Source organism: Cydia splendana, chromosome 11 (genome assembly GCF_910591565.1).
Source record: "Cydia splendana chromosome 11, ilCydSple1.2, whole genome shotgun sequence".
Lineage (NCBI taxonomy): Eukaryota > Metazoa > Arthropoda > Insecta > Lepidoptera > Tortricidae > Cydia > Cydia splendana.
Genome location: NC_085970.1, coordinates 11777965 through 11792078, shown reverse-complemented (window position 1 = coordinate 11792078; position 14114 = coordinate 11777965). Strand labels below are relative to the sequence as shown.

Here is a 14114-nt window from a genome sequence, read left to right as displayed (position 1 = left end):
GATAATTTCGGCACAAATTGTTTATAAGTAACGCTCTGAGCACTGTTAGTTTTTTATTTGTTTTATTTTAAATAGCCTTAGAGTTCCAAATGGACCCAGCGCTGCATTAGTTCCAACATCTAAGTAAAAACACAAAACGACAGAAATAAATGTTATTTTGTTTGTTTCATTTATTCCCGACGTAAATAATTATGAGCACATTTTAACTAAGACACCTTACATAACCTACATCATCAAAAAACTTATTAACCTTTCCCAAACTTAACATCTCGAATTATACGGTACCTCCTCAGCAGAATCCTAATCTAGTTATTATATACCGCAAAAGTACTTTAATCTCAGCTCCTCCAAGTAAAGTTGTATAGTTGGAAATACTTTTATGCTATGTTTACGTTGCATGCTGCACTTAATCTTGACTCGCACTCAAGCTTAACGCCAACTTATGAGGCTGAAGGTACTTTTCCCAATTACCCAGCCTTTGGCGAGGACTTTATGCTGTAATGAAATAAGATTTTAACTGGAATTTAAGGGTGTTAATGTTACGTTTATGCATTTTTATGGTGTTACTGGAGCTAAATGAGATCTTCTTACAAGTTATTTATAGTAAACTATTTATTTACTTCGTCTTATCAAAGCTAGTAAGTATATCAACTTACAAAAGATTGCAAAATGACGTCTTGATACTATTTATTTATTAAATTACAGTTAAACTAACTAGTTGAGTGTGCTCAGAGCATAAAAAGGTCAACCACGGCGTTGCATGAACAAGAGATTTCCTTTGGCAGGATTGGTCCTTAGGACCCAAGGATGGATTTAAGAAGTGGAGCCAACCAGATTTTTGATGCAGGTGGGGGGTGGGGGGGTTTTAAGCGTCTGCGACGTCTGAGGTTAATAATTGTTTAAGTTTAGGTTCTAAGTCAAGTTTAGTATCATTATCAACTAAATCAAAGATGTAGACATAGATTTCATCCAAATCGGTTCAACGTTTATTGATTTCCCATACAATCCTACACCTTACCTTTCATTTTTTATGGATATTTTTGGAATAAAAACTATCCAATGTTCTTGCCCGGGACTCAAACTATCTCTATACCAAATTTAATCTAAATCGGTTCAGCGGTTATTGAATCCCCATACAAATTTCCACCTCCCTTTTTACACCCTTAAGGGATCATTTTTGATATTAAAAGTATCCTACGTTCTTCCCTGGGACTCAAACCATCTCTATACCAAATTTCAACTAAATTGGTTCAGCAGTTTAAGTGTGAAGAGGATTTAAAAGAAATATTTTTTTCATATTTTATGTGTTTTTACTTCGGAATGGTGCCGGAATGATATCATAAATGAATTTGGCATCCCCGATTTATACGAAAACGATACCAAACTTGGCCTAGTAACTAAAATGATATAGATATCAAGATAAAGTTGAGAGCCCCTAAAAATTAACATCAAAAATCTCGGTGGCACCACTTCTTAAATCCATCCTTGGTTCCTAAGGACCAATCCTGCCAAAGGAAATCTTTTGTTCATGCAATGCCGTCGTTTAGGGCTTCCACCCTCGACTAAACTAAGATGCCTATAAGTTAAAATCAGGCCGGCGCACAAACTTAAAATTTTCTATCAGTATAATACAGTTATACAAATATAGATAGGTAGTTGAATAAAGAATTATATTGTTTTATAAAGCTAATAAGAAACTCTATACAAATATAGATAGGTAGTTGAATAAAGAGTTATATTGTTTTATAAAGCTAATATGAAACTTATATAGTGTGTATAAATGTAAATAATCGTTCTAAAGTTTCTCCAGATTCATAAAACCGTCTGAAAACTTAGAATGTTACAAAATGTTTTTTCATATTTATTTCAAAAGACTGGAATATTAATTTATTCATATATATGGTACAAAAACAAGTCAAAAAACAATAAATAAAATAACTTAAAATTACAATTAAACTAAATACAAACTATTCTAAAATAAAATTAAACTAAACTAAATCTAAAAAAGGCCCCTGTGGCAAGGTCCCCAAGATGCTGGCTGCGTTACCCCGCTGAACTGCCAGACTGAAGCGTTGAGCGAGAATAACTGGAATATTAAAACTAGTCTCTTTAGTATCAAAAACGTTACCTGCCTGAAGCAAGGCAAACACAGCCCAAAGCATTAAATTAATAAACGTAAAATTAAGCTAGTTTATAATAATAATTAAGTATCCTACTAAAAAAAATTATAAACCGAGCTTATTTCGTTTGGTAGGTAACATTATTTAGGAAATAAAACGATCGAACAAGTTAGTCTAATCCCCGTGAGCAAAGACCTAAAACATCAAAAGGATAATTATATTACTTATTATTTACTTCCATACCGCTTTATAGCCTAGGGGCACTAAGTAATTAGGACATTATTTTGTACTGTTTGATCCAGCCTACTAAAATATCCATTCCTTTTTTCTGTTGTATCAAAGAAACCTTAACTATTATTCCTTTTTTGTTTTACAGGTATTTTCTATTTCGAGTTTTAATGAACCTATTCTAAACCTTACGCTGGTACCGAAACCTACACATACCTACGAAAATGCGTACCTACATATAAATAGAATGTTTGAATTCCAACTATAGCTAAACCACGATCAAAATTTACATAGTTCATCCAAGCATAGGAACAGTCAGCGTCATATACACATATACATACTTAGTAGGCAGCATCCAAAGTATTCAAATAGTTCGGTACGCCATACAAATTATATGGTGCACCGAACTATTTGAATACTTTGGATGCTGCCTACTAGACGCTGACTGTACACTGCACGTGTACCTGAACATATCGACAACATCTAAACAAACAAAGGAACCAATTGAAAGTGTATCGAACGTGCAGGTACGGGATCTATCCTTAGGGAGTTCTCGGTAAACAGAGGATTCCAAGAAATTAAATACTTCTGAGGACTGTTTCATCTGTTGCTTCGCAGAAGTATTATGATTTCTCTTAGGAGTATCGGGTAAGCGAAAAGTTTTTCAACCCACGATAGTTCCCGCAAATGTATTGGTCTTGAGATGTGTAGTACTTTACTTATTCTAATCATTTTGGCCTAAGCAAACGACGGCAAAAGAAAAATAAAAACAATGTTAGAAATAATGAAAATAAGGTAAACTTATGTAGAGACACATTACATTACCGTACATTAGAGTACGTCTAAGTTAACTCTGCACCGACTTGAACTTCAACCAAAAACACCACTTTTGACACTGACAGATCATAACCATAAAAAATCGAGATCAAATTCGCTATTACAATAAGAATACGACTCCAGGCATAAAGCATACAATAACAATATGTACAATACGTTTTGATAGGGAGTGATTCTAACAATCACGCCGGAACTGTCTAGTGTCTACATACTAATAACATCCATATCCTCCTAAAGCCCAAGGTCCTACCTATAGTACCTCATCAGTTCGATGAAACTTAAATCCTATTCAATTGGAACAGAGTCGCTTTTGCTTTTCCAACAACGCAAAATCAATTCTATTTTCTATACTGTAAGTTCAAATTTCAATGGCAAATTTTGGATTTTTCATTTGTATGACTGAGGAGGATATAGATTTCCCGCCAGAATATTCTCTGACCGCATAGTAACCATCAGCCAGGTTAATTGCCGAATATTGCGTTACCGGTTCATTTCCCTTCTCGTTATTAATATTGACTTAATCCGATAACTGTTAAATACGGTTTTGTAACCGTTTGCCGGACCTGAATAAATATTACACATTTGCGTTTCATAGGTACTTAGTTATCGGTCATTGAACTCATTGACCCTTGAAAATGTTTCTGTTACATTCTACTTAGGTAAATGTTGAGTGAAATCTTGTTAAATAAAACTTATACTGATACTGATATCCAAGATTAAAAAGATTAGGTACCTACCTAGGTAAACTGAGACCAATATGACTTGTTTCTATTCTGTACGGATACGATGGTCGTTCTTGTCTACGTGACAGCGTGATAAAACGGTGTCCGTCACTTTCTATCCCACGGTGTTAAAAAGTGACAGTTTTTTTATCATGTGGATAAAGATGGATAAAGCTATCCATAATACGCCGGCTGTTTATTTATGTAAAAATATTGCTACGGTAATGTGACATAATCAAAGCAATGTGATCATAACGAGCATTTTGGTAAAACTCTTACAGGCTGGCCAAAAATTAGTTGACAAATATTTTAGGAATATTTTCTTACTTACACGCCATTTACAGAATATCATAAAAATTGAAATAACAATCATTAAAAAAAATATTATCTTTAAAATATTCTGCCTTAGCTTTGATAAACCAAAGCTTTGTAAAAATCATGAAAAGGAAATGCGTGTCAATTTAATAGCGACGTCTATGCGCGAAAACTCCTTTTTGAAAGTGGTAAAGTCAGCAATAGAAGTTGCTTAGCGGGTAAGGTGTTTAAATTTACCTTGACACGCTCTTATTCTCTTAACAATAAAGTCACATCAACATCATTTTGAACACCTGGCCCGCTTAGCAACTTCTGCTGCTTACTGAACCTACCATAAGCGTAATGAAGATAAACCTCCAAAGTAAATGTCTTATTATTCCCAAAAGCTAAATAATATTTCCCGAGCTCGTAATTATGCCTTCAGTTTCTTTCAGGGCCTGGGCTTAAAGGACTCGCATCCAGGCCAGAATTGTTAAAAAAAACTTTCAGGGCCAAGTCATATAAAAGAATGTTAACTTGGACATTCAGACGTTTAAGCCAGGAGCATTTGTAGATGGCAGGCAGTTTATTCGTAGGTAAGATTAATTTTTTCCCATAGTACCTACGATATTATTTGTTCCTACTTACATTTTTTTCAAGAAAATAAGATATTGGACAGATAAATTAAGTTTCTTCTAAACTACACTTTTAAAACGAGTTTTTATTACCAAATTGGCTTTTTATTGCGCAGTCAACTAGACTCTATTTCCGGTTGCACTCTAAAGACCTCCGGTCTGTCTAGCAACCTGACCCCAAGAATTAGCAAACGCAAGTTTTAAGAAGGCGTAATATTATCTTTATTTGGCCTACAACTTCACCGGAACAATGATGTTCCGTGATGGGTAAAACGGTATCAAGTAAGATGGGGTAAGATTGACATAGTTTATTTTGCTCGGAGCAGGACAAACAGTATGAGAATTCCATACAAAAGATAGATAGTCTTACCCCGGTGATAGTCAGAACGTGAAAAGTCTGCAGCGGTTTTGATAGCCCACGCAGTGCAAGTGTCATTTTAAACGTCAAACTTCTATGAAATTATGACGTATAAATAACACTTACACTGCGTGGGCTATCAAATCCGCTGCAGACTTTTCTTGGTAGGACTCTAGTCATCCCCACCTTACCTTACAGTTATATTTCCGGTAATTCCGGTAGACAGTGACTCACCCCACAATATGTATTTACCTATGTAAATAAAACCATTTGTATATAGGTAAGTACTCGTTACAGATACCGTAGACCGGGGTGACTTTGGAAAATTTGGGGTTACTTAGATAGATTTAAAACGGTCATAGAATTACCATTATTCATTATTTACTGAAAATTTTCCTGTAACTAGTTAGATTACTATATATTCATATTCACCTACTGTAAAAAATCTCGCATAAATATATATTATGGCTTAAAAAATAGAATTTTTATGTCGCCCCTGCATTTGAAAGTCACCCCGGTCAATGGTATACGATAAAGTAATAGATAAACCTAATTTTAATATAGACACATCATCAGGTCGGTTATCAGGCGGACTCCGCATACTTGTTTTCTACCGTCGTAGTATAAAAACAACGAAGAATTAGACAGTTGTGTGCTATATAGGTTACACATTGTAAACAATTCCTCATAAATCGAAGTTCATTGTAACATTCTTAATTCTCGCGTTTTGTACACATATTTAATTACACAAACGGTACTACCGCGATATAATTTCATTGTTTTTACCTTAAATTCCTGACCACAGCTGGTGCAACTCAGCTGAAATGTCGGAATTTAAGGTAAAAATAAAAAGAAATTACATCGAAGTTCATTGACCTATAATAGCATTACCAAGCATGTTTTTATAACAACCTATAGGTAGGTGAAAAGCCGTGAAAGCTTTTCAATGTAACCCTTTGCGCAGCCATGGCTGTTTTCTTTGTACAATGGTTGGTACAGGAGGAAAGTTATTATATAACGTCGTAACATTAACAAAGGTACCAACAAGCTTTAATATTATTATGGAATGAGATTGGTTTTCATTTTCATTCATCGAATCCTCCTGTCCTGTGAACTGAGCTATTATCTTATACCTTTCTTGAATATTTATTAAATATTTCGAGGATCTCGAAATCTATCTCGAGGATATAGCTAGGTCTTACTCGTATCTCTGGGAAAACGCGCACTTTTGAGTTTTCATACATTTTCCGAGAAAAGCTCGGTCCCCCGAATATAGTGGCCCAAAAATACGTAAACATTTTTTTACTCTATACTTACCTATATTGTTGATCATTTTAACAATAATTTTCAATGACATTTAAAAAAAGACTTGCAAGTAAGTAAGTAATATATTCGTGGAAATTTTTGTCATTCATCGTGTTTTTGGGCCAGCTTATATAATTATAACACAGGCCAATACGAAATAAAAAAAATACATTTCCGATGCTCTTTTTTCATTCTCAGGCCCAGCAGAGCTTATCTCGAGACTCTCTGTTCTTAAAAGCTTTGCGAAACCCACTATGGACGTGAATGAGCTCCAGGCGTGGTCAGATTAAAAAAGAAATATTATATTGATTTGATATGAATCTCAGTACACCTCGCTCATATTTAATATGTCTCTTTCACATAATGTCCTTTAGTGTAGTTCACAAGTTCAAAATGGTGAAAAATAGAGATACTACTCCTAAAAATACATGTGATACCTCATTGGATTCGGAATTATGTTTATTCCCACATACAAAAATCAAAAGTTATTAACAAAATAAGGGGGAAAAAAGATATATTTCTTATTTCCCCAATATCTCAAAAAGTATTAATATTTAAGAAACCAAAATGAATATTATAAAAGAGAAGCATATTTCCAATGAAAAAGTCCGATTGCAGAACTGTATCTCCATTATTTATACTTTTTATTCAACGCGAACACAGCCCTCCGCGCCTCATTTTCGGGAAACGCGCGCGGCGTGAAAAAGCGAGTACGTAACGTTAAATATTATTTTAAAGGTATTAAATATTAATTTGAAAATTTGGAAAAAAAGGTATATGTAAAACATGTCAGAAAATGTACTATTAGTAGGAATCTGTATCTTAAAGTATTTTTTTTACAAGTTAGGCAATTGTTAACTACACCCTGGCTGGGTGCTGCCTCTGCGTGCGTCTCATGAGTCATGACGGACAAGGGCAGCATTTTTCCGTAAACGAGAAACGGACAGCTACTGATATAATATGGACTTTTCTGAAATAAATGATTGTTTAATTTATTTTATTGGTATCTGCACCAACGCTGGACGCAATGAGATTAATCTCAAATCACTGTTTCTAGGGTTCCGTACCCAAAGGGAAAAAACGGGATCCTATTATACTTGGACTCCACTGTTCCGTGTCTGTCACCAGGCTGTATCTCATAAACCGTGGTAGACAGTTGAAATTTTCACAGATGATGTATTTCTGTTGCCGCTATAGCAACAAATACTAAAAAGTACGGAACCCTCGGTGGGCGAGCCCGACTCACACTTGTCCGGTTTTTATTTTTTTAATCTGAATACGCCCCAGGCACCAGGTCAGGCTTCACATAAGGGTGCTGATTAAAATCCAACGGGTTGAGGATTAAGGCCTTGCGAAATCTAAATTTTAAAAGCAAATTGTTTTTGCGGCATAATATCGCGAGTGAGTAAAAATACGTGAGAACCTTAAAATTATCTACTTTAAGTTTATATTATGTTTGTATTAACAATCATGGCATTCGGCCAACAGGGATTTTAAAAACATATTAATATTCAATTAGGATAAGATAACATTTAAAGGGGTGAGAGTAACAGGTAACAGTAACAGTAACAGTAACTAACACAGTAACTGTGTGGTAACAGTTCGCCGGAAGATATCAGCCTGTCAGTTATTCGGAACTGTCACCTTTTGCTTTTAACTGACAGCCTGATATCGTCCGGCGAACTGGTAATCTGTGGGGCCCTTTATGCAAACCCAAAAAGGCAAATATTTAATTTAAAGGTGTTTAAATAACAATGCGATCTCATATTTTTTCATACATATAACTCTCTCATGTCTAGTTTCTGTTGCTTAACATTGTTATACAAAGAAAATAGAGCGAGCAGAAGTTTTGCGCGCTTTTACCCAACGTATCACAATTTTGTAACGTCCGGAACGACAAGCAACGTAACCTCGAGAGACTCTCTCAAAGGCAGCGAAGAGGTTGTTATACATATTTCCTCAACTGCAATGCTGTTACGAAGTCACTCATACCCGGACAAAGACAAGCGCGAATAAGATGCATGTAAACGATGTTAGAAACTGCATGTGCATATTGTGCATAGTGCATGAGTTCACCGTAAGTAGTTTTCCTTTTTATTTGCTTTTAAAGGAATTTAAATTCAGTTTCGCTGTGCAGAGAGCCATTGAGCGCGCCATGCTCGGTATCAAGCTTCAAAATCGAGTAAGAAATGTTGAGACCCGTCGTCGCACCAAGGTGCTTGACGTGGGTTGCGTCATTACCAATCTAAAATGGAATTGGGCGGGACATGTTGCCAGGCAGAGTGACAGCAGGAGAACTAAAATGTTAATCAGAATGGTGGCCTTTCGGATAAAAGAAGCGCCTGGCGTCCGTTGGCTCGTTGGGTGGACGACATGCAGAAAATTGCGGGTCACTTCTAGATGAGATTAGCTCAGGACCGGGACAAGCGGAGATAAAGGGCTGATATGAGAGCGTTGGCCTAGCGGTTGAGATAGATTGATTTATTGCTGACTTCCAAGTGTACATCTTAACTATGTATCAAATTTATATCGATGAAAATCTAACTTGAATTACGTTACCAACAACAATAAAAGCTGGCGCACAAAACAAAGAAATATCTTCACAAAAGTGCGAGCCTTGCGGGACACGCTCAAAGGCGACAGACGTCGTTATCTCAGGTGCAGCGCTATCAAAACCAATCGAGTCACTTTCACTCGAACGTAGCAAAGCGAAAACAAATGCTGCCTATAATATGTATGACATATGTAGAAATCAAATCACTTAATAAAATTAGAAATCATGTACGTAATGGGTGATTCCTATCATCCTTACACAGCCTATAGTAATAAAATATTTTATCTGAAAATCTTAAACTTTTCTCCGATAATAGATATACACACGTTCTATTTCTTCGTTTCTCATCCACCCCATTGTGTTAGAAAAACTCCAGCCAAGATGCATTAGTCCACAACAAATAAACTTACGTCCTTGGAAGAAGCTCTCAATGTAATAAAAGTTTTTGCGAGATACTTTCAGATCACAGACTACCTTCTAGAGACTTCGCATAACGGGCTTACGAACTTTGATGGCCACCACAAGTAGCCGCTCTTAAACTTATACTTAAATATTGTTAGACCAAGGAAAGTCTGCAGAGATTTTGACAGCACACGCAGTGCAGGTGTTATTTTGAACGTCTAACTTCTATGAAATGATGATGTATAAATAACACTGCCACTGCGTGTGCTATCAAAATCTCTGCAGAATTTTCTTGGTCTAACTCTAGATTGCTACTCAAGAGTTTTTTTTTATTGCTACAGCGGCCGAAGATGTTAATTACTGGGACGATATTTTTCCTTTCGGACCGCCTGTTTAAAATGTGGATGTAGCGTGGTCCCGTTTTCATACTAAATTAGCATAGTAGCGCAGGACGACTACAGGCGCGGCCGGATCTTGTCATAATAGAATTCGAGTGACAGAGACGCAGATAGACAATTTTATAATTAAGATTTTCTCGGCAGCCCCTTAGAGCTCAGGGAGCTGATTTTTGAATTTCGAGCGCTCGATCTCGTGTGGCTCCCTTCAATATATCTCCACTAGCATTTAAATTCTACTAATAGAATTGAAAACGATCAATACCACTAGATTCCCAATTTCTATCGCTCGTATTTCTAAAATAGCATTTCGTTTTCTACAGATTTTCGCGTGACGAAATCGAGCGCCCGAAATCCAAAAATCGGCCACCAGGGCCGAGCGTGCTGCATCTTTTGGGAAAATGATCCTGTATTTGACGTGCTTCACTTTAGCCTCTGGTTAGGTATTATAACAACGGTTGTTTTCAGCCCCAAGCGTTTGTAAAAGTAATGAAGTTGTTCATTAGAGAGATTAATTATTTGCAATGCAACCTATTGAAATAAATAAAGATTTGCTATGATATAGAAAGCAAAGGAGCAGACTGGTAAGCAATAACCGTGGCCCATGGATACCCTCAAAACCACAGGGGTTTCAAGTTTAAGGTTATAAATATAGTATTGACATGACATTTGTCACCGTACCCAAGCCGTTTGAAAAATAAAAGTAGCTCTATTAGCGTCTTTCAAATAGAAATAAAACAACAAGGAGAACAAGAATGACATTTGTGACGTCCCACGGAAAAAGGTACCTTATGGTGGTTGGCGCTTACGCAATTTTTAACGCCGCTCCAATACTATTGCGGTGCTAAATAAGCGCCAGCCGCCATAAGGTACCTTTTCCCGTGGAACGTCACATTTTAACTCGATGTAATGAAATGTCCAAACCAGGCGGCAACCGCAGTGCAGTGACTCCCTCAAACCAACTCAATGAGTCTGGCATTGGCACCCTTGTAAATCGAGTAATTTCTAAATAATAGCCTAGTAATACTTGAATATAAATATTATTAAAATTAACAAATTAGTTTTTTGATTAAATTTACACAAATCGACCTAGTCTTATAGGAAACTCAATAATGCTTGTGTTGTGGGTACCTACTTGAAGACAGTATATATTAAAATAGATAGACATAATATATAAATACATAGAACATACTTAGAATATGGTGTTTTCTTTTTTTAATGTGCCTTAATTTCATCCTCTGTCTGTCTACGCTAATAATTTAGCTGTTTGGTTGTTGACCTTAATTACAGCCAGATTTCCTCACATACCTATGTAAGTGTAATTTCCTGCAAGTAAAACTTAACAATCGGTACATATTTATGCCAATGCCACATTTGTGATAGGCAAATGATTTGTGGCGCGCCAGCTGGTTTTTAGGGTCCGTACCCAAAGGGTAAAAACGGGACCCGATTACTAAGACTCCACTGTCCGTCTGTCTGTCCGTGTGTCTGTCACCAGGCTGTATCTCATGAAGCGCGATAGATGGTGATCTAGCTATCACCATCTATCACGGTGACATCTATCAGTTGAAATTTTCACAGATTATGTATGTATGATTTGTATGTAAAAAAGTACGGAACCCTCGGTGCGCGAGTCAGACTCACACTAAACTTGTCCGGTTTTTATTAAATAAATTCAACAAACCACTACCAACAAACTTTTTCACCGCAACGCTCGCGCGATCAATCGTTCATATCATTGCTCATACCACATTCACCTGTGCGTGGTTTTAACTTGAAATGAATTTAGTTTCGGCTCGTCAGCCCATTCCATTCCTTTAATCAAAGTGATCCGGTCTGACGCAATGGTTTCACGTTTATATAGTGCGAGATCAATTAAATCTTACGAGTGCGATAAAATTATGACGTATCATACAACCACTGTGAAATTCTAAAACATTATAGAGTTAGACCAAGATAAGTCTACAACGATTCTGATACTTGTAAAGAATAAATGAAAAAGATTTTAAAGTAGGGTAACTTAAGATTAAGCTAATGCACTTAGTGTAAAACGATTACTTAAATGAGGAATTTACTTACATTTGTTATTATAGTTTAATTTTTTTACAAATCGCTTCATATCGATATCAAACACTTGAGTCGATGTTTAATCAATTGATAGGCAGTTGTAGTAATTACTTCAACAGCCCATTTTTGCCCCCGTCAAACCGAGGTATGAATTCAAAATATGTCAGTCATGCGGTTAATTCCCGATTCGTCGGATTCCTGTTTCGCCGGATTTCCTCCACAATTCACATTCCGAGTAATATAAGAGAATCCGACGAAACAAGTATCCGGTGACGCAAGAATCCGGCGATTCAGGAACTAACCAGTCATGCTTCTTACCTTCTTGTTAGCCGGATCCTTATGTTCCTGCACATATTCCTGCTTGAGGGGCTCGGTCTGTAGATCTGGTAGCGAGTGGCTGATGCGTATAGCGGCCTGGCGAGATAGGGAGTCGCAGTTGCTCTCTTCGGACGCGCGACGGCTTCTGCCAAACAATTTATTTTTACTTAGGTTTTTACTTAATAAACGAGAATATAAGGACAAAAATAGGTGGTAGGTAGGTATAGGTATTTCCTCCTGCTTTTTTTCTAGTTCTCACTATATAATAAAGTTAAACAACTTTCTAGTTCACCAGTTGTATCCGTAATTTAATTCATTCGAACATTCATTCGAAACGTCTACGAGAAAATGACATATTTCTGCATAATGCTTAAAGCTAAGTACCTACATTTTTCTTTAGAATTACGTGTTATCATTACAATAGTAACGTTTAGGTTATTAAATTGATAAAATAAACATATATCGAATGTAAAGCGACATAAAAAGCGTACCGTAGCTATCGCCAACACTCCAACGCTTAACTATTGTACATTCACCCACCCTATTTGACATGGTGTTTGCCACCTTGCGACATAAAGTTATAGATAGTATTTCTGCAATGTCTGCATGAAGCCATATAACATTATCCAGATGCAGCTAGATGATATATAACTGTATCCTCAAAACTCCGAACGAATCACTACCATACAATTGTAAAAAAAATAATGATGATCCTTCTGGAGTCAGCGTCAAGGGAATTCGCTCCGAGGTCATTATAAAGCGAGAAGCATAAGCTTGACATGGACAGCAAAAACGAGAAGCATAAGCTTGACATGGACAGCAAAAATAAAGGGAAAATTCGATACACACCCGTGGTCCATGACAAACCACGGCAACAAGCAACACAGCAAGAAACGAAAGCTTCACAAGGACAGCAAGAAAGGGAAGGGGCTATTACCGTACACACCTCCCCACGATCCATCGCCACGTGGCTGCGCAGTGGTAGCCGACGGCGGCCAGTAACACGGCCGCCATGACAGCCAGGAGGAGCGCGGCGGCGTAGTCCACCGAGCTGCTGCGGAGCCCTGACAGGTCCTCGAGGCTCTCGGGTTGCCACGCAACTGTAGGCAAACAAAAGAATCTTATTATTACATTGTGCAAATTGATTTCTAAACCCCTCCTTCCTTAGCTTATCACTATGAGTCATATAAAATCACGGTGTTGTCGAAAAACACGAACCATTGCATTGTATTTATTTTTTTAATGGTATCGAAAGCGTATCTATATGTATAAACCACTTTACTAACCGAGTGGCACTCAAAACATAGATACCTACTCAACCAACTGGTATTCATTTGGTAGAAAAAAAAAATGATTTAAATAAAAACTTTTAAGCAGGTATAAAATAAGTTTATTTAGAACTATCCATCTACTTTTCAACCATTTGTATCCACTTGGTACATCTATATATCACTGAATAATCGAACGAGTAATTTGCTTGATATATTACTGAATAAACTAAAATAGATGACATATGTACAAACGAAAAAGGGACCAAAGCTTGCTTGTGCCCTGGGCTGATTCATTTCATTTTACAATTGGTGTATTAGTTATTATGTATTTGAAATACAAATCAAAATTGATCAAGACCCTTTTCCATACTTAACTCAAATAATGATTGACCTACCTATGGCATCTATGCAATGATATTAAATTGGTCGTAAAATCTCGCTCAGATAAAATTAAGGCCATAAATTATTTAAAAAGTTTCAAGAAAGCATGTCGAGAAACGATCGAAATGTCAAAGTTATACGTAAAATAAAATCTTATGTATTTTCATAGTAAACAGCTGTCAAAGGAACTGCCTATTTAAAATTAACGAATCCTTTTGTAACTCGAA

General features: G+C 36.5%; 1 protein-coding gene across 2 annotated transcripts in view; it reads right to left on the bottom strand.

The window, feature by feature from the left end:
• The window catches only part of LOC134794906 (synaptotagmin-10-like), a 166810-nt gene that overhangs the window by 83422 nt on the left and 69274 nt on the right, over positions 1-14114 (bottom strand). The window contains exons 2-3 of one of the 2 annotated variants that reach the window (XM_063766755.1): positions 13173-13335; positions 12236-12380 (exon numbers count right to left, since the gene is read on the bottom strand). In XM_063766755.1, coding sequence (XP_063622825.1) covers positions 12236-12380; positions 13173-13335 — 308 coding nt within the window. The remainder of the gene's footprint in view (positions 1-12235; positions 12381-13172; positions 13336-14114) is intronic. The other variant, XM_063766756.1, reaches the window with a different exon arrangement.